Source organism: Girardinichthys multiradiatus, chromosome 2, assembly GCF_021462225.1.
Source record: "Girardinichthys multiradiatus isolate DD_20200921_A chromosome 2, DD_fGirMul_XY1, whole genome shotgun sequence".
NCBI classification, from domain to species: Eukaryota; Metazoa; Chordata; class Actinopteri; order Cyprinodontiformes; family Goodeidae; genus Girardinichthys; species Girardinichthys multiradiatus.
In genome coordinates, this window is record NC_061795.1 from 44,546,667 (window position 1) to 44,568,041 (window position 21,375).

The 21,375-nt window shown below is 40.0% G+C and overlaps 1 protein-coding gene and 1 long non-coding RNA gene across 5 annotated transcripts in view; one reads left to right on the forward strand and one right to left on the reverse strand.

The window, feature by feature from the left end:
- Positions 1–821: 821 nt before the first annotated feature.
- LOC124855159 (synaptic vesicle glycoprotein 2B-like) overlaps positions 822–21,375 on the forward strand; it is a 48,269-nt gene continuing 27,715 nt past the window's right edge. Inside the window, exons 1-3 of one of the 4 annotated variants that reach the window (XM_047344775.1) lie at positions 822–1,067; positions 4,770–4,860; positions 18,190–18,704. In XM_047344775.1, coding sequence (XP_047200731.1) covers positions 18,469–18,704 — 236 coding nt within the window. In that variant the 5' untranslated portion in view covers positions 822–1,067; positions 4,770–4,860; positions 18,190–18,468. Of the gene's footprint in view, positions 1,068–4,769; positions 4,861–6,165; positions 6,382–18,189; positions 18,705–21,375 lie in introns of those variants that run through there. The other 3 variants (XM_047344785.1, XR_007035022.1, XM_047344767.1) reach the window with 3 other exon arrangements.
- Positions 4,996–9,395, reverse strand: LOC124855296. Its single transcript, XR_007035057.1, has 3 exons — positions 9,189–9,395; positions 8,326–8,412; positions 4,996–5,616 (listed from the first exon to the last, which is right to left on the reverse strand). It is a non-coding gene; the product is annotated as an uncharacterized LOC124855296 (long non-coding RNA).

Sequence of the window (21,375 nt, forward strand, 5' to 3'; positions counted from 1 at the left end):
TTCACCTAGAGCAACCAAAAGCAAAGAACTTTGCGGTCCAAGGGTCATGTGCTCCCATTACCACTCTACCACAGCCACAGCTCTGCAGACCATGAACACCCAGGGTTTGCATGTCGAGTAGAGGTTCAGGGCTGGCCCCTGGTTGTTCTGGGGCCCCTCTTCCTGTTGAGAGCATGACCACCACTAACAGCATTTTAATACAGATTTGGTGGAATCTGAGTGTTTTATTTTATCTGAAGTTTTATTGGCTGAGCTTAGAAACAATCACAGTTGATTTACTGAGATGTATTTGAGAACAAACTGCGCTCAAACACAAAGAAAAGAATAAAACATTTAGGATACGATTGTAACTATGGTAACACAACAACCAAACAATGATGATTCTTTGCACCGTTACAAAGTATATTTGCCTTTAGATTTTAAATTCAAATTTAAAATCTTTGAATGTATCTATGCTGAGACCATCAAATGAAATTTAATAGTATTCTCATTCTCAATAAACAAATCTAAAAATCTACAATTTGTGTTAAAATCCAAGCATTTACGGGAAGCACTGATAATTTGGGGGCAGCAGCTTAGTTCACTTATGCCTTGGGCTGGCTCTGTAGAGAGTAGATCACAGAAAATACAAATCCTTGTGGGACTTGCAATTTTTTAAAATGTTTTTATCCTAAAAGTTTATCTCATTTGGTCAAGGTAAGTATTCTGGTCAAGAACCAAAGTCAGCTTGTGTTAAGCACCCCTACAGGTCAGGTCCATGATTTCATTTCAATAATTTCAACCTTGAAGCCCACCCCAGACAAATAAATGAACAAAATTTTAATGGATTCTCAGAAGCATTTAAAGATATGTGTGGAGAATGAGGGGCAGTGCAGGAAACTCAGGATGCTGATATGTATTCAGACCTTGTCTAGACTGCATCGGGATAGAAAATACCCCTCCTCCTTCTCATCTTCCTCCTCCTTTCTGCGTCAATGTATTGGGATGTCCTTCATCTAGGGAGGACAAGAGGGAAGCAACGGAGGGAAATCCCACTTACCGTCTCCATCCTGGAGGAAAGAAGGCAGGTAAATGAGCTCTCTGTTGTTTTTCATCTCGGCTCTGCAGCTCTCATTCATTTAAATCTAAATATTTTATTCTGCTTTGTAAGACGGCTTGTTTGGCTGCTTTAGAAAAACAGTTTTCATGAAGTTTTTTGAAGCACATGCTGTTTTGCTCTGTCACATAAACTCACTGCAGTGATGCATCAGGAGAAACAAAATGTGTTTTTAAAATCCATCTTTCAGCTGTTACATAATGTGGTGCTTTGCTTATTGGTATGGAATACAGAGCAGCTGTTCAGCTGCTTCACATCTGTAATAAAACACACTTCCCACCTGCAAATAAACCGCATTGTCAGATTTCAGTTTAAGAGAGAAATGTGAAACGTATTTGGTGCTCTGGATTTTTGTTTCTTATTATTAATGTGCAGGTACTGATTTCAGTCCTCAGTCACAGGAGCTTGATATGTTCATAAGGCTAAATAGATTGCAGATATTATAATTGAAGTAACTACACCTTCAGTGGACTTTGGACTCTGTACATGACAATTTTAATGGCCAGTGCAGTAAGTAATGATACCCAGCCTACACCCAGATTTATCCTCTGCAAGTATGATTTTATGAAAAGGGCACTGCTCCGGTTCTCTGTTCTTGATTTACTGCTTCGTCTCCATTCCGACCCCATTGTAATGAGATTTGGATCATGACCAAAAGTACGAGATCCCAGATACAAGTGGCCGAAATGACCTTCCTCCACAGGGTGGCCTGACTCAGCCTATAGAGATAGGATGAGGAGCTCCGTTATCCAAGGGGAGCTCAGTGTAGAGCCGCTGCTTCTCCTCATCACAAGGAGTCAGCTGAGGTGTTTGGGCATGGATCAGTTGTTCAGTAAAAGACACAAATTTCATTATCTGATTAAAAAAACTTTCCAGAAGCTTTTGAAGGGGTAATTTAATGTAATTTTCCTTCACTTTTTCAACAGATAGAAAAGAATCGAAGCTCCTTAAATCTTCATGATGTTTTGGCTCTCATCTGAAGGTTTTCTTCCTTTCTCGAAGGGTGTTATAAATACAAATCTTACATTTATAACGAATAAATACACGAAGTAGTCATTCCTATGATTTAATTCCAAATACAGCATTAGGCTGGTAAATACATTCATAGTGAAACAGGTTGTAGTGGACCCCCTATGTTCTGCATATTTTTCGTTGGAGCCCCTTCAGATTAGATAATGACCTCAATAAACTCTCAACAATCAAGCATTTAATGGCATTTAATTCATGAAATTTCTGAGGAACGAACAAGGCTTCTAAGATGTCATGCATTGTTTTAAAGGAATCCTGCTTCCCCGAAACTGCACAGAGCTTTCCTATTTTCCTCCAAGTCCAAGAGCTCCCCAATTAATTCATGTATTTTATGAGGAATAAGCCCACAGTACGGCAGGCTGCAGAGAGTGCTATTTGGGCAAGGCCTGATTTATAATGCATGGAAGGGAAACAGATGGGGGGTGCAATCAGAAAAAAAGACAGCGGGTAGGAGGCGAGGAAAAATGCAGGGGAGGCAGGAAAAAGAGGACAAGAAATGAGGGATTTATTTGCTGCTGTGGAGCTGTTTGAGTGAGCTGATGTTCCAGCTTCAAGAAACCAGAGGTGTCTCCTGATCTTCTCAGGTCTTCTGTTTTATCAAGTTAAGGCTTGCCTTAGTTTCTTTGGGGAAAATTTAGAACAGTAATTAACAAACACCTCACTGAAAACTGAGTACAAGCTAAATCCAATGAGGAGGGGGATCAGTGAGCTAAACATCCACGAGTTTCTGGGCAGTCTGTCTTTATCATGGAAACTGATTTAAGCAGGAATTCAGATGAAACGTTCACATGCTGTTTTTTCTATTATTAGTATTACTATTATTTCTGCAACTGAAGAAAACAGAATTCAAATGAACGATAAGAAAATGTGTCAAACTGCTGAATTTGCTGTTTAAATCCTGATTTTATATGTAGTGCTCCTGGTATTTGCGTCAGAAATCTCTTTCTTTGTGTGGATGTGGTGATACCCTGGTCCTGGAGACCTGGTGCATGATCGGAAGGCTGCACGGGTTGCAGGAAACCAGCCAGCAAGGATTGTTCCAGTGGAAGGGGTGGGGGTGGTGTGGTTGTATTTTAATCAGCATCCTTCTCGTTGGTCAGCATTCGCTCCCGTCTGCTCGTGCTGAAGAATTGTTTGGCAGCCCGGTCCAATCCAACCTAATGTGCTGAGACGTGCCAAATCAGGAAGATCAATCTCAGAAATTCCAGCCTTTTAGATCCAACACAATAAATAATTTGCAGAGTCATGGATTCAGCTCTTGTTTAAGTCAGGAAACTCTTTCCTTAGCTTGTGTGAGGATCCGATACGAAAAGCAGGAGTCACAGGAATTATTTAAAAATAGGGTTTTTCATTTTAACCCCAAAAAGTTCTGATTACAAAAACAAGCAAAAGTAAACTCTGAAAAAATGTGAACGCACCAACTGACTGCACACACGATGGTATATACATTGGTTGATCAGACCATTACAACACAATAAGGGTAACTAAAGAATACAAAGACCAACTACAAGAAAACAGCAGAGTACAATTAAGTTTGTTGTTGAATTAAACACTAAGGAAGGAAATGAAAACCACTAAATGTTGAATACCAATCTTTAGTTAAATACAAAAGATCTATGTTAACTAAAGAAAATACAAATTCCCCCTCTCCAGCAGGATTTGGTGGTGCAGAATTAGCAAAAATTACAAATGAAAGATCAGAAATAAGTCGATAAAAATACATAACAGCTTGTCTCGTCAGTTATTAACTAGAAGATACAACAAAAATAGTAAAGCATCTGCATTTATAGTTGTGATGTCAGAGTTGTTATTTTTTACGCGACGCTCAGGAGGTATTTCTGGTCGCAAAGCACAGAGAGATTTGTTTTAGATCTGCTTTTAATTAGTTCAGATAGCAGATGTGAGTATTTACACTAGAGGTCTCCAAGACCAGTCCTCAAGACCTGCTGTTCCAAAACCTTTACATGCATCCTTGCTCCAATACAGCTGAATCAAATGGTTGAATTTCCTCTTCAGCATGCTTCAGGTTTGGCAGAGGCCCTGTCACTCGATTCAGGTATGTTGGAACAGGGATGCATGTAAAAGCTGTAGGACAGAAGCTTTTAAAGACTGGAGTTGGAGACCCCTGATGACTTTGAGTTGAAAGCCAACAGGTTTACAGCTGAAATCCTTAACATTATGAGGTCACATGTGGTGACATGAGAGCGGTGGACTCGTAGTTTTTTCACTTGGATGGCTACGTCCATGTAATCCTGCTGAAGTGTGCCACTGGGATGTTCCCCATCGCCCGATTGTGTGTTGGTGTTTGAACATCAACAGCTGGTTGGACCGCAGAGCCGGAGTCACTCCGATGGGAGTGAAGGGATTAAGGTCAGCTGGTCCAAACCAAGTACGTTTATGAGGGGGGAGGTTGGTGAACCCAACCGTACAATGAACTTTAACCTTTTCAGAATCAAATCTGAATCACAGAGTTCAATTCCAAGTGTAGATTAAATTTATCTGACCAGATCAATAGAGAATAGATATTTTTAAAAAACATTTAAAAACAATATTTTAAAGTCTTTAAAATCATTTCCTTTGGTTCTATTTGGTGCAAAGTGGTCTGCAAGGTTGGCATGTTCACACACATGCATCTTTTCTCCAGGTTTCTAGGTTTCCATCCAAACATTTCTATCTGGAGCTGAAATATTTGGTTCCCTGATGGTCCCCATCTGCATTCGAGACCTTCCAGTACGGTAATATTGCTTCTGGTTATTAGTTCTCAAGGGAGTTTTTCTATGGACTCTGGCTGCTTTGTCACTTTGTTAAATAATTAAACCTCATATTGCTCATATGTCTGTTGTTTTTAAAAACTGACCTTTATTTGCAGGTTGCATTGAATGCTGTCTGGAGATCTTCTACTCTGAACCAGACTCTGTTTACAGTAAAACTTCGCTACAGATCAGACCAGCTCATTTTTCTGTTTGTGCAGATTTTGTCTGATCATTAAAAGATAACAAGTTTATTGCTCCTTTCCGACACCTCTTTTTCCACCTGAAGGTGAAAACAGCCCCTCCCAGCATGAATGCGCTAATGAGCCCAGCGGAAATGCTCCATATGGCCTGCTGTTAGGAAGGAGGCTCACTCTGACTTTAATCACACCTAAACCAGGTTACAGACCATAAACAGATCTGTTTTTCCATTGGAGTTGAAATGATGATGGCAGGATTTGTATTCATGCACCCGAGGGCAGAAGACAGCTTCAGCTCCAGGAGATAAACTGGGCCGCCCTGTTTAGAGAGCTGGTTGGACCTTTTCCTTCACTTTATCATTATTTCTCTTTTCCTTGCTCTGTGCTACTGCTGAATCATGAGAGCAACTATCACCCAGAAATCGGTTCATAAGGTTGGACAGTAGATTCCACCTTGCTCAAATGCAATAGAAAATCCCAAAGGATCTTCCTCGGCTTCCTCCTCCTCCCAGCTCCTCCCAGCTCCTCCTGCTCCCTCCTCCTTGGAGAAACAGAAGCAGAAACAGACAATATATCTCCCAACTGGATCCCACTTAAAATTTCAGCTAAAAACAAACAAAAATAGAGAAAAATCATTTCATCTGTTCGGGAAAAATTAAAGCAGAATGTACAGACGACAGAAGGAGACTGCTAAATAAATCTCTTCTCAGTTTTCATCATCTACCTCCTTCATCAATTAGTAATGATGCCTTAATGAATAAAGAAATGGCCTCTGGCAGCTGCATTCAGGCAGCAGATGTAAAGTGTAAAACAGGACAAAGAGAACAGAAGTCTGTGAGTCCCGAAGTTGATTAGAAAACAGAGAATAAATATAATTAAAGACAAGCTAGAAGAAAAGGGGTAAAAATAGTGATTTGTTTTCTGAATCACATCAATCATCTCTGCTCTAAGTCAACACATCTGTCGACCTTCCTCCTCCTCTTCTCTCCATCCCTCCATTCCCTCCCACCAGTCGACCATCTGTCTCCTTGAATCCCCCCTCCTGGCAGAAACGTGGGACGTTCCGGCTCATCTCAGAGTTCAGAGGAGGACTGAACCACTGAGGGCGTGGCAGGGAGGAGGGGGCTGGCGGGGTCGGCAGCAGGGAGGAGCGCTGCAGTGAAACAGGAACGGCTGGCAGCATCCTCCTTTAATCCCTTAGTCCTGCCTCAGCGTGGGATGCTCTTTATGAAGTCCACAGCAGATTTTTACTTTCCTGAAAAAAGGATTTACTCTGAGGTCTGAAGCTTCGTTTTCACTTGGCCCGGTAAGAGGAGGGATTTCATTATTTTAATGCTGCTGTTTTTATTGTTTCAGTTGGAGCTTTAAATTCTGTCTGGGTGCGATGTATTACTGGAGCAAAACCCACGATTTTATCAAAACAAAGCATGTGAGATCTGGGTCAGAACTTTTCCCTCTTGTTCAGGATGTAATGCGGGAAAATAAAAAGTTGTGTTGACGAATGATGCAAGGACTTTCAGATTTATATCTCTGACAATATATCAAATCAGAACATGAATCTGTTTCTGAGGAGGTGCAGGAAGCTTTAAAGCATCTATTCAGCAGGGATTTATGTAATCACCCACCAGAGCAAACACTGTTCTCACGTTACAATCCTTTTCATGCTGTATGCCAACTCTGGTAGCAAAGAAACTGTTTGTTACTGTTGACTCATCTGCTGTTTGTGGAGCAGACCTTCAGAGACCTGACTCCAGCTGAGAGCAGAAACATGGAGCGCCAAACCCTTCTGGGAAACCAGGACATCTTTGTGCATAATGTTTCACTACAAACAGGATTCCTGGGCTTTACTCTCCAATGATGACCCGCTTTACTGTCTGAGAGCCGCTGTTAGAAACTCAAAGCGTTGACACTTAGCAGATATTAGTTTTTGTCTTTTTATGCAGTTTAAAATGCTACATTCAATGAGTTCTCAGAAAGTTTAAAGAGAATTTAAAATCAGTTCAGACTTAAACTGCTTGTTCATGCTGCAGTTTTCTGTTCAAAATTTAAATCCATCTGCTAAAACTGCTTTTTTACAGTTTATTTCATTATTTTTCAAACTGAAAATGTTCTTTTTTTAAACTTGTGGTTTTCATAAAATGTCATGTTTTGGTAAAAATACCACCAAAGCAGTTTCAAATCTAGTTATGGTGCTAGAGCTCATCCATCCATCCATCCATCCATCCATCCATCCATCCATCCATCCATCCATCGTCTTGTGCTTATCTGAGGTCGGGTCACAGGGAGAACAGGTCCAGGAGGGAACCCCAGAGGACAAGCTGCTGGACACCAGTGGTGATGGAAGCAATCAGGCTGATGAAAGAGGCCCCTAGGGCTTTGCTGTCCTTGGGGACTCCTGAAGCAGCTGACAGGTATCTGGTGGCCAGAAGGACTACGGCCTCTGTGGTTGTGAAAGCAAAAACTCGGGCATGGGAGGAATTCGGAGAAGCTATGGAGAAAGACTTTCGTTTGACTCTTAACTAGTTTTACCAAACCACAGAAAAAATCCAGTTCAGTTTTCCACAGCTGGAGAGCCAGCTAGGACCTGCTTCGTTCCCTCAGTAAACTGTCTTGTTTGTGAACGCTCTGCATGATTTATTACCAGCAGTTCCACTCAGCATTTCAGTTAGGATTTATAAACCCTGACAGAGTTTGTATATTCAGCTGGAAACATTGACTGTGAATGCAGGCCTGTGCGGTGCATTGACTTACTTGATAGTAAAACAGCAGGAAGGTGAGAGGCATTGATCTCATCTATTCCAGAAACAATCTGAGGTTTTATTTATGGCGATACTAAACTAAAGTGATTTAAGACAATTTCAGTTAGTTGTTGGTCCCTGTGAGCCTGTCTTCAGCTTCTCATGAAACCACTTCTTTCCTCTGACCCAGCTAAGAGTTGGTGCTGACACAGAACCAGTTTAATTGTCCCACAGAAGAGAAATACCTGTTGCTGAGCAAACACTGGAACTGGTGTGGTAAAAAAAAAAAAACACAGGGATTTAGTGCATCTGCTCCTCTTTTAGTTGTGTTTTTTTCCTTCTGAAATCAGTCCTACGCTTTGAGCTCGATTGCAAACATAAATGTGGTCATAAATACTCCTCTGAAGCTCTTGAAGCAAGGACCATCTGACTGAGCAGACGGACTAGCTGGTTCACAGCATTCATCCATCGTCTAAACACACCTATCCATGTAGGGTCACACAAATGCATACCTGAAGGGTATAAGTGCATGACTGAATGTTTTTGGGTCCCTGGTCCACAGCTCTACCACAGGCTGCTGGTCCTGATCCAGGAACAATCTGGTTAAAAACACAATAACTGACTGTTCAGTTATGTTTCGCTATGATCCACAGTCATGAAAAAATAGGACACCCAATGGCAATCTTTTTTTTTCTGTTACATTTTTGTACACATCTTTTATATCAATTTCAACACTACTGTGTAAATTAAACTAACATAAATAAACAACAAGAACAGAAGAAAAGACCATTTAAAATACTTTGTAAAATATAGTGACTTTTTCCAGGGAATAAAATAGGACATCCCCACACTATTCCCACTTGAAATGGTTAAAATGGTTAAAATTACATACAGGCAAGCCCAGATCTTTATTTCCCTGAGGTTCTGAACATGCAGTAAACCCCTCAAACATCTCACAGCTGAAAGAATGGAGACTGGTAGAGGGCTACAAGAAGCATCTCCCTCAAGTTACATCAACCCAAGGCAGTATCACTAGCTGTTAGGGGGTAGGGTGTACTAACTTTTTCCTCAGTAAACATATCATTGTTGATATATTGAGTTTAATGAGTAAAAACATGTTAATTTATGTTATTTAAATGCAGTTAAATCCCTTTAAATATGTTAAATATGACACCTAAACCTAACAATGATACTACTTTTTTTCCACATATTTCAAATCATATTAAACATCTTCATTTTGAAACAGCTAGAAGTAAGCTTCCAGCTCAGAATGGTCAGGTATCTCTGAAGCCTGCTTACATCAACAACATGATGTTCTTCTAAATGAGGTCACGTGAAACGAAAAGACGAGTTAGTTGATCAGAAGCATCCGTACCAAAGAGCAGCTTCCATCCTTTTAAAGCAGCTGCCAGCTCAGGTTTGATGGTGATGTAGGACTGCAGCTCCATTCTGCTCCTCTTTGAAGAAGTAAAGCTCCTTCAGTCCATGTTTGTGCACGTCTCCCGCTGTAGATAGAAACTCGATGCATTATTAATCTGCTCTAAATGACTGGGCTGATGCTGTTCTCTGCAGCAGCCTCACCTCCCCCGCTTTACCAGGCTGTTTCCACCATCGTCAGGCTGGAAACAGGAACGGGCCACGTGTCCCGGTGAAGGTGTAGCTTTTATCTCCCAGAACAAAACGTCTCCTTTTTCCTGATGAGAGAAGCCCCAAGTAGATCGGTTCTCCTCAGTCTGAAGCTTGTTTCAGGAAGCACAGAGCTTTCCCAGTTCTGCTCTGATTTCTGTTAAGATGATGGACTAAAACTGTTCTGCGTGACATTAATAAAATGTCTTAGTTTTACTGTAACACAGAACATGAAATAGTTGCATAAATATGTGTTTTCATTTGTAAAATATAGCCTGCAGGCTATTTGTTAACAATATGGAACATAAGTAAAAATCTGAAAAGAAGCAAGTCTTTTGCTCATGCAAAGGTGTATGATGGTGTCTTGTTGCTGAAGGAGCTGAGCTGACAGGTGAAGCTTTGGATTTTCTTCCTTATCCATGTTGCAACCCTCACATGTAGTCATAAGTTCATGACTGAAAGAACAAGACCTCTCTGATGAGCTTCTCTGTAGCGTGGTCGGTCTACCTTACCTGCTGATTGTGGTCAGAAGACCCAGTGGAGCCGATTGTATGGCAGCCTCACTTCTGTCAGTCTGCACCAGGACAGCTGGGGCTACTATGTAGCTCACCACTGTCAGTGTGTGAATGTGTGTATGAATAGGGGGATGACTGATTGTGGTGTAAAGCACTATGGGGTGTCTGGGGACTTGATAAAGCACTACACAAGTACAGGGCATCTACCATTTACCTTAGACAGAAGGTGAAGAGCTGGAGGGAGATAAGAGAAGAGCTGCTATTCCTCCACGCCGTGCAGGTGTTTATAATCCTCGAAGATGCATTACAAACCAAATTTCATCATTGAAGCTGATATTTATCCTCCACTGTTACACAGTTTGTTGCATTCTCTTTAGTTGTGTGTTTGCTTGATGCAGCTCAGTAATCTAAGTCCTCATCAGGGTTGCTAGAGTAGAGGTTGACATGACTTTTGGGCAAGTCCTCTTTCCATCTTTCATTTGTTTCTGCCCAGCTCTCTGAAGGTCCCACAACAGCATTTCATTAAGGCTGAGCTCTGGACCTGGACCAGGTCAGAACAGCAACTAGATTCTGCTGATTTTCAGCCAATTTGTTATACATTTGCTGCTGCGTTTGGGATTACTGTCCTGTTGGTGACCCAGCTTGGGCCAAGCTTCAGCTGTCAGACAGATGGACTCACATTTTACTCTTGAATACGTTTTCTATAGAGGACTTCATGGTCAACTGTGGCCCATTTCTGGTAATATTATTTTGTTTTGTTGATCTATTGAAAGATCCCAACAAGGAATTCCTTGTTTTTTTTGCAGATAGGGGCTTCTTAAAAGAGACTACTAAGTCCCCTTGTCCTGTGGCTGCAAAACAAGCCCAAACCTTCAGCCCTGCACCGTGGAGCTTAGCAGTTGGTATGAGGTGTTTGTGCTGGTATACTCGGTTTGGTTTCCTCCATACATGCCGCCGTGTGTAATTGCCAAACAAATCTACATTGGTTTAATATCCCCAGGTGACATTGTTAAGGATGTTTCGGGGGGAATTTGCAGAAACCTCCAATTCTGGGGAAGATTGGGAGCTGTCTTAAATATTTTCCACTGGTGAACTATCTTTCTCTTTCCGGTTGAATGGACTTCCGGTAGTTTAGAAATGGTCTCATGAAGCTTCCCAGATGGATGGACAACAATAGCTTCTCCTACTTACAGCGTGACTTTCTTAACTATGTTGTCTTCTATAGGACTGTAAGCTGTTGGTCCTGAAGCTGCTAGCAAGGACATGGCTAATTTTGTGTTCATGTTGAGCAACAGCCTGACAGCAAGACTGATAAACTTGGTTTAATCTTATGATGCAGTCAGGATGAAGGCGCCGTCTGAATAAGTCTGTTTTAATTTCCTGCTGAACAACCTGTGGCTGCATCACTGTTTATCAGATGGTTTCCAGCCCTTTCTTTATCTCCATCTGCCTCGGCTTTCAGCAGATATTAAACAGATGAAAATGTTATATTTTGTTATGCCTAAACATTAGAACCACTATCCCAATACTTCCTTGTTTTTTCAGCCTCATGGTTTGCACTGTTTAAACAAAAATAATCAAACCCTTCCAAACATTTTTAACATGTTACCAAAGACCCAAATGTCAAATTTAATTCATAGCTCAAATTACATCATCTGTATTTATGAAGTGTATTCAACACAACCTGAGCAGGTCATAGGTGATGTACAGCAAAACCCATAAATTAACAATCAGAACCAGAATATTTCTAGTGATATTGTAAAAATGTAAGTTAAAATGCAATCCTCTCATAAAGACACATAAACTTCCCTTCAAGTAAACAAATTTACACACAATAATAAACAATATTATTATATAAAATGGCTGTTAAAATTTTTAAAATTCAGGTCTGAGTCCAAAACGACATCAAGACCTTTTCCATGCCATGCGGCCTTTAGGCCCATATAATCTCATCTTTAGCTCAACTCTAGTCTTCCATTTTTGGGACCAAAAACAATTACTTCTATCTTTTCTGCATTGAACTGGAGGAGATTCTGACCCACCCAGTCATATTTTAGAAACACTCTCATGGATTAAGGTTTCATGGTGACGCAGAAGTATAAAGTTGTATGTTAGCAGCACAGATATTGTAAGAGATGTTGTAGTGCTCCATGATCTGAGCTAGGGGGATCATGTAGATCAGGGGTCCCCAACTAAAATAGCAGGAGGTCCACTACCTCCATCATCGGGGTCCGAACATTTTAATTCAATTGACAAATATACTTTCTTTCATTTTTCATTTAACATTTAATTAAAGCTAAAGTTTTTGCTTTTTAACTACTGATCAATTATTATTATGAAATCATCTGCTGAACAGAAGAGTGCAATCCAATTTATGTACCATTATTAAAAGCACTTTGAATGATGCAGGTGAGCTGGGTTTTCTTAAAATCAACTGTACTTGCAGTGAACACTCGTATGCTCGCTGTTGTTCTGTAAGAGACGTGCTATCAGCCGTGCAACTTGCTCATGCTGTCCCCTCAGTTCATTGATTCTTCTTGTCCTACCATCAGACCCTGGTGGATTGGTTTGGCTGAAGTTCTTATGTTTGGTTTTATAATGTTTCTTGAGATTTCCACTCTCCTGAAGTGATTTCTGATTTCTGAAGGCAGACTGGCCTTACACTCACAGAAGTTAAAATGAAAGCATATACTTTTGTCTATTCATCTTTAAAAGTGTGATTTTCATGGTCCACTTTTTGTATTTTTGACAAAGCCATCTTCTTGTACTCACTCATCTGCGCACCACTAAGTCATTGTACTGTCAGCAAGCATGAGGTTCCAAGCTAGTAACTGAGCAACCTGCATTCAATGACTTCCCATAGCTTATTCTTCTTTGTTATTTTCTGGCAGTTGGCATACAACGATGTGGTGCATTACCGCAACCAGCTGGCTTGGAGTGTGGACAAGAATATCGCTGACCCACATAGTTGCCTCTCGCGCCAGTTTAAAAGTCAGACGCGGCAGCCGGCAGGAATAAAATGTGTATACCTACATAGCAAATGAGAAAATACTTTGCGGTCTGGACAAAACGCTCTCTCTGTCCGGATTTGGGCCAGAGTCCAGGGTTTGGGAACCCTGGTGTAGATGTTTTAATAACGAATAGAGCCTTGCGGAACCCCACATGTGGTCTTTGCTTAGCTGAATTTATAATTACCAAATAACACAAGGTAGGTTCTATCAGCCAAGGTTTATCATAGTCCCAGAAGGTTCACTCTTTTTTCAATTAGAAAGTTATGATCAACTGCGACAATCGGAGAACTGAGATCCATTAAAACCAATACAAATGTTTAGATTCATCAATGCTAAGACATATGTCAGTTCAAAGTGGTCAACTGGACAACATTAAAGAAATCATTTTTATATTAGAAAGGATAAATTTGTCAGTATATCATAAATATATACAATATGTGAAGAAATTCTGTAAACAACAAATGCTTTCAGAAATATAAGTGATGATTGTTTATTTTGATCAATTTACAAAATGCTAAGTGAGTGAACCCAAACATACAGCCACAGTCATTAAGAACTATCTTCAGCGTAAAGGAGAACAAGACATACTGGATGTGATGGTATGGCCCCCTCAGAACCCTGATCTCAACATCTTGGAGTGTGTCTGGGATTACATGAAGAGACAGAAGGATGTCAGAAAGCCTTCATCCACAGAAGATCTGTGGTTAGTTCTCCAAGATGTTTGGACCAACCTACCAGCCGAGTTCCTTCAAAAACTGTGTACAAGTGTACCTAGAAGAATTGATGCTGTTTTGAAGGAAAAAGGTGGTCCCACCAAATATTGATTTGGTTTAGATTTCTCTTTTGTTCAATCACTGCACTTTGATGATTGATGAAAATAAATGATTAACACTTTTATTTTTGAAAGCATTCTTTGTTTACAGCATTTTTTCACACCTGCCTAAAACATTTGACAGGTAGTGTATATATATATATATATCGAGATGGTTTGGGGTGAGCTGGACCACAGAGTGAAGGCAAAAGGCCAACAAGTGCTAAGCATCTCTGGGAACTCCTTCAAGACTGTTGGAAAACCATTTCAGGTGACTACCTCTTGAAGCTCATCAACAGAATACCAAGAGTGTGCGGAGCAGTAATCAAAGCAAAAGGCGGCTATTTTGAAGAATCTAGAATATAAGACATATTTTCAGTTGTTTCACACTTTTTTGTTCAGTATATAATTCCAAATGTGTTAATTCATAGTTTTGATGCCTTCAGTGTGAAGCTACAATATTCATAGTCATGAAAATAAAGAAAACTCTTTGAATGAGAAGGTGTGTCCAAACCTTTGGTCTGTACTGTATATACTGTATATATGGTTTAAGGGTTTTCTTTATGTTTATGACTATTTCCAGTGTTCGTAGATTGTCACTGAAGGCATCAAAACAGTGGATGAACACATATGAAATTATGTAACAAATGAAAAATTGTAAAAGGACTTTAAATATGTTTTATATTTTAAAATCCTTAAAGTAGCCGCCCTTTGCTGTAATGATTGAAATATTAATCTTTGACCGTCTCTCAATGAACCTCTGGGAAGATCTTTCAAGACTCTTTGGAAAACCATTTCAGGCGACCACCTCATGAAGCTCATGGAGAGAATACCAAGAGAGCAAAGCAGCGATCAGAGCAGAAGGTGGCTATTTGAAGCATCTAAAATAAAAAAAATGTTTAGTTATTTCACACTTTTTGTTTACTATATAATTCCATGTTTGTACATTTATAGTTTTGTTGCCTTTGGTGAAAATCTACAATGTAAATAGTCATGAAAATGAAAAGACCCATTAGGTGAGTAAGTGTATCTAAAACTTTTGACAGGTAGTGTATATAAACACCCACAACCCTGTACTGCATCACTACATCACTATCACTGTCACATGACCAAACAATACCACATGGTCCCTCAACACTCACACACACACACACACACACACACACACACACACACACACACACACACACACACAAACTATGGTAAGATGGTAATAAACATCGATTGTTAATACCAGCCCAGTTTTACTTGTTGGACCGATACCGATATGTTAAAGATGACTAAAATTTTCCGATACCGATGTTAATGCCGATATATCGTGCCTCCCTAGTCTAAAGAAAATGAACACACTGTAGAGGAATACCTTGTGGGCACCACACTACAGCACTCTGTCAAATTAGCCCAAGCATGAACCAACGAACCTCATCGGGCAGATAAACAATGCTGGTTTGTGTAGAACAAAGTGCAGCATTAACTCCAACAGTTTTTACCCGACCACTAATGGTGCTCTGCTGTTAAACTAATGGAGTAATGTTGTGTGATCACCATCAGCCACGGGGGGAACAAAAAAACCACACAAGCTTATTTTTCTAACATTAACTTGTTTGCTGTTGTGGCTGATGAACAAAACTGCTCAGCATATCATCTTGAAAGTAACAGTGATAGAAAAAATATCTGCTTTTTATGTTTAGCCTCCACAGCTCAAAAATATCAACATTAGCAGAGAGGAACAGAAAAGCAGTTTTATGTAATAGAACATTAAAATACAAATTATCTGTCCTCATCAGGTGTTAAACTGACTGAATCCAAATCGTTTTCCTTTTTACTTTCTCTAGTCAAATACCAACCCACACTTTTTTCCCCTGTTAAAGATGAGAACATATGACATTTCAGCTGTTACTGCTGTACAGACGTTTTAAATGTAACTATATAAAATCTAATGGGAAATAAACATGTTTTATATACATACTTCCATAAAAACATATTTTTACATAACATAGTTTTTCATGTAAATATGTCTATATACAGTGCTTCTACAAACAAACACTAAAAATTATTAGGGTAGTTCAATTAAAAAACCTAAGTTAACTTAAATTCACGGAAATACTTTTTTTCAATTTACACAATTAAATTGCTTAAGTTACTGGATTCATAATCATGTATTGTTTGAACTTGATACTTTTGAGTTGGGGCTACTGATGATGTTGTATAATTCAATAAAGAAATATTCTATGTCCTGTTAAGTTAACATACATTTATGTACTATTTCAACTCTCAGAACTGTTATACCAATTAATTAACTAATGAATATTTATTGTTTGAACTTTATACTCTGAGTTGAAATAACTGTATTATAATATCTTTAGGAGAAAACATGCTTTCTTTTGTCATAAGAACATACAATTATGTATCCAGAATGCTCTTTGTAGACCTCAGCAAGACCATCAACAGGGTAATCCTGTAAACCCACAAACTAGTCTGAAACCCACTAACATGGACTCTCCACATCTTTGTGTTAATGGATTATCGATTTCCTAACCAACAGACTTAGGAACGTCAGGATAGAAAACCTGACTTCTGACACTATAATCATGAACACTGGCACACCACAGGGCTGTGTGCTTAGTCCAGCCCTCTTCATCCTCTGCACCCAGGACTGTGATGCCACTCCACCAGCAATGTAGTTAAATTTGCCGATGACACCATCTGGTCTCATTACTGACAATAATTAGACCTGGACAAGGCAGAAAATGCACAATCTGGTGAAATGCTGTGAAGACAACAACATGGTCCTCAACACCACCAAAACAAAAGACGTCATCATAGACTTCAGGAGGACAAGAAGAGCTTCAGCACCCTCCCCCCTCTATATCAGCGATGGTAGAGAGAGTAGACTCAGTCAGGTGCTTTGGCATGTACATCACCAAGGATTTGACATGGTCACTTATCACACCTGACTTGGTAAGATATTTTACCTGAGGAAGCTGAAGCAGGCTGGTCAGGCACCACAGTTGCTTCATAACCCTAATAGAAGTAGCACAGAGAGTATAGCTGAACAGTGTGGTACGGAGGTGCACAGCAGAGGACAGAGAAGATCTGTTCTGTGTGATGAAGGCTGCACTGAAGACTTGGAGAGCACATCCTTTATTTGAACATCACCTCCATTTACAGCTTTCTTCTGTTTGTACAGTACATTACTGCAGCGTATGAGCTCCATCTGAAAAAATAAATACAGTTGGGACATAGAAAAGGGATTGAGAAGTTTCTGTGTAATTCTGAGTTTGTATAGAGTCAGAAAGACTGCTCTAAAGCATAAGGATCTCCTTTCTGATCTCAGCACAGACTTGCATTTCCAAAACACATTATGATCCCTGTAGGTATCTGAGCATATCAGATTGTATTTTCAAGAAGACAAGATTGAATTGGTGCGAATATCCATGATATCAATCTGGGCACTCCAAGTGTTCATCAGAGAGACAGCCTGGGGACAGAAACTGCCTCTGTGGTGGCTCGTTACCACACAAATAGCACTAAGCTGCGCTATTTGCGTTATTTCAAAAACAGTTTGTGTCCAGGATGTGTGGGATCTGCAGAGATGTTAGCGCCCTTTTCCTGACCCTAGACCTGTACAAGCCCCGGATGTTGGGAAGGTCAGCCCTGGTGAACCTCTCTGCAAATCTGATTGCTTGTTGCAGTCTGGACTGGTCCTGTTTGGTGGATGAGCCAAACCACACAGTGATGGACAAACACAGGACCGACTGAATAAAGGCTGTGTAGACAATGACTAGCAGCTCATGTGGAGGTTGTAGGCTACTACTTGAGTTGCTGCACGAAGTACAGTCTCTCCTGTGCCTTCTTCAGAACAGTGTCTATGCGTGAGGACCACCTCAGGTACCACGGAAGGGTGGTTCCTAGGAGCATGAAGTGATCTACAATGTGGAAAACTAACCAACATTAGGAAATGAAGGTCTTATTGTATTAACTGGTGCACACTTATTGACATCCATGCGGTCAACACTGTGCAAACACTGTGTAAACAATGTTTGCGTTGATTTGGCCATATGTTCTGTATTTCCTGCTGAAAGGCCTAAGGATTAACCATTTTGATTACTTTTCCTTTTTCTGGTAGAGGCCACCAGATTTTTATTTTAAATGTCCTGGTATTTTAAAAGGTTCATGTTGCAACACACTCTAACAAAGATCCAAGGGCCTTTGGAAAAAAAGAGGCCCACAGCATCACAGGTCCTTCACTGTACTTAACAGTGGACATGAGGTGCCTTTCCTCAAACTGATCCTTAGTTTTACCACCAGATGCACCTAAAAGGGCAGCAATGAGGCCAGCACTTTGTGTGTTTTTATACATACCCTTGCTGTGAAGTCAGAATGAACAAATGTGTATTTTTCTGTTTTCAGGGTCGAAGCTGATGAAGACACCAGACAGGATTCTCGGCTTTCATTGCCACAACTTAGATTTCATTCTCTGAAGCAAATGATTGGGAGGCACAATAAGGTGTATAAATAAATGATGGGCGATCTCTGCAGAGTTTAGTCTTTGGCCACCGAAAAGTCCCAACACCGATATCCATTCAGATACCTTACAGTTTGAACATCAGAGGAGACAAGAAACAAGCCAAAAGAAGCCTTTTAGTTACCTCATTGTTAATACTAATTTGGCTGGTCTTCCAAGCTGAGATGGCGGACCATTACCAGAACAACATATACCACCAGGGAGGTGAGGACCGCTATGGGACTTACGGAGAAGGCGGTGATCATGGTGGATACGGATACCAGGCAGATTATCCTCCTCAGGAAGAGGATGCAGCGAGCGACGTGACTGAAGGACATGATGAAGAAGATCAGATGTATGAAGGAGAATACCAGGGGATCCCACATCCTGACGAGGAGAAGGCTGCACAGAGAGCCGCACGGTAAGGCACTGCAGTTCTTCTCACATTACTCTGAGTTCCAACCTTAAATTTCCCACTGACAAATCTCTTTGCAGCAAATTCCTCAGTCTGTTCATGGTCAAACCTTTACAATAACTAACATCAGGCAGTGGGCTAAAAAATCAGGTCCAAGAAAGACCAAATTATAGTTATAGTAGAGCCTACCCATTTTGCAGAAGGTTTCCTAAACAAATAAAAAACTTAATTTTGATTGCTTTTCAATCAGAGTTAGATCTGGGCTTTGATTGGGCCATTGCAACATCTTAAGTTTTTTGCTCCTCAGTCATTCCGAGGAGGCTTTGTTGCTCCGTTTGGGATCAATTGTCCTGTAGATGACCCAGTTTAGGCCAAGCTTCACCTGCCAGACAGACAGCCTCACGTTTGATTCTAGAATACTTTGGCACACAATGACTCAACATGACTTCAACATGTCCAAGTCATGTGTCTGCAAAACAAGCCCAAAACATCCGTCCTCCTCCACTCTACTTGACCATTGGTATAAGGAGTTTCTTCTGGTATGCTATTTGGTTTTCCAAACATGGTGCTGTGCATTGTGCCCATCAATTCAAAGGATGTTGTTCCAGAAGTGTTCTTTTCAAATTTAAGTAGTCCTGCTGTAGCATTTTTAAAAAGAAGATTTTTTTTTTCCATGAACACTGATCAAACAAGCCATGCTTTTGGTATAAGAGCTCATGGCTTTTAAACATGGCCGGTGCTTTTATTCAGTACGTTAAAAGATGTAGTTTTACCTTTTGTTTGCCACATTGTGGGTACTAACGTAAACTATTCTTAGTGATGTTTTTAAGTTCAGTATATTCTGAATGAGGAGTAAAAAATCTTATTCATCACCCTGATTCACACTTGAAACATTTAAACTAGCTAAACCTGATGTTCTTTAGTAATCATTAAATCTGCGGCACATTCTTGAATATAAAGCTAATTATTATATAGGAGGAAAGGTGATGTCTTACCATGTATGAGACAGTAGTTGGTGTAAAACAGGGTTTAAATATTTTAAAACAAATATAAAATGATCATGCAGTTCACATTTTAAACTGTTTTTAGTATCTTATATCAGCCATTAGTGCAGTTAGCATTATGAAATCATCTTTCTCTGTGTTCATTCCTTAGTATAGATCCCTACCTTAACTCTGAGATTTACAAAAGGCTGCCAATGTTTCCAAATGCTGCACGTTCCATGACAGGCAGGAAAAAACAGAAACAGTGCCATAAGGCCTCCTACCCTACTGTTATCTAGTCAAAGTCTTGCTCTCTCTCACTTTCTCACAGCCTGGCAACCTTTGTTTCCAAAACAAACGTAACTAATCTATGACATTCTGCTGTTAAGATGGCTACAACATCACAAGGAATCTTTTGGCTTGAAATATCAAAATAAAAGCATTTCCTGTTCCGTTCATTCAGAAGTTCAACACTCGTTAATTTACTTAGTACACTTTGCCTCGTTCATTATGTTGTAATTTATACTTTATACTTGAACATTCTTACTATTCAGTATTGAGAACAAAGATTTCAAATGAGGATTTAGAAAATCGGTTCTCAAGATTATTAAAACTTCTCCAGCTCAGAGTGAGGTGAAGAAAACCCTCCAGACCAGATTTAGTGTGGTATATAATGAAGGAGTGAACAATATGAAGGCGGGGATAAACAGGTGTTAACTTTTATTACAAAGAAAGAAAACACACTTTGATTTATTCAGCAATTCAACAAGAATAGGTTTTTCTTAGATGAATCCATCCATTTTTCTATACCCACTGCTTCCATACTGGGTCGTGGGGGAGCTGGTGCCTATCTCCAGCAGTCTACGGGCGAGAGGCAGGGTACACCCTGGACAGGATGTCAGTCCATCGCAGGGCAACACACAGGACAAACAACCATGCATACTCCCATTCACACCTTTTAGAGCAACTTAGAGAGACCAATAAACTTAACAGTCATGTTTTTGGACTGTGGGAGAAAGCTGGAGTACCCAAAGAGAACCCAAATATGCACGGGGAGAACATGCAAACTCCAAGCAGAAAGACCCCTGGCAGGGAGATGAACCGGGGACCTTGTTGCTGCAATAGTGCTACCAACTGTGCCATGTGCAGCCCAGCTGCTGAATTAAATGTAAAAAAAAAAAAGAAGACATAATTGTTTATGAAAATTAATAGATCGAAAGATAATTATTGAATGTTCGTGTAATAATTTAGACCTAAGGACAAACAGTTCGGGTTTGAATTCCTAACCTACAGCGAAGCAGGGTCAGAAAATGTTTATTTTAGTTATTAGAGAATTGACTTGGACTTGGCTCTTCAAAGACTTGATTCTTGAATTCCTTTTACTTATATTACTTGTAAACAGCTCTGGTTGGTATAGTGTTTTATCTAATTGGAAAAACGATCCGGTGTTTTAGTGTCCGACTATCCGCTCTGCGATGAAGGTCAATCAAACTGAAAGTCGCCCGATTCTGGTCACAATTGGCCAAATTTCTCAGTGCATCTCAACTTTTTATTTTATTTTATTTTTTTTAACCTAAAATAGTAATTGATATAAGGATTTAGAAACTAATCAGTCAGTCCCTCTGTAAATTGCTTTCATGAAGCTTCACAGTGTCTATCTATGATTATATCTGAGATTTAAAGGAAGTATTTAA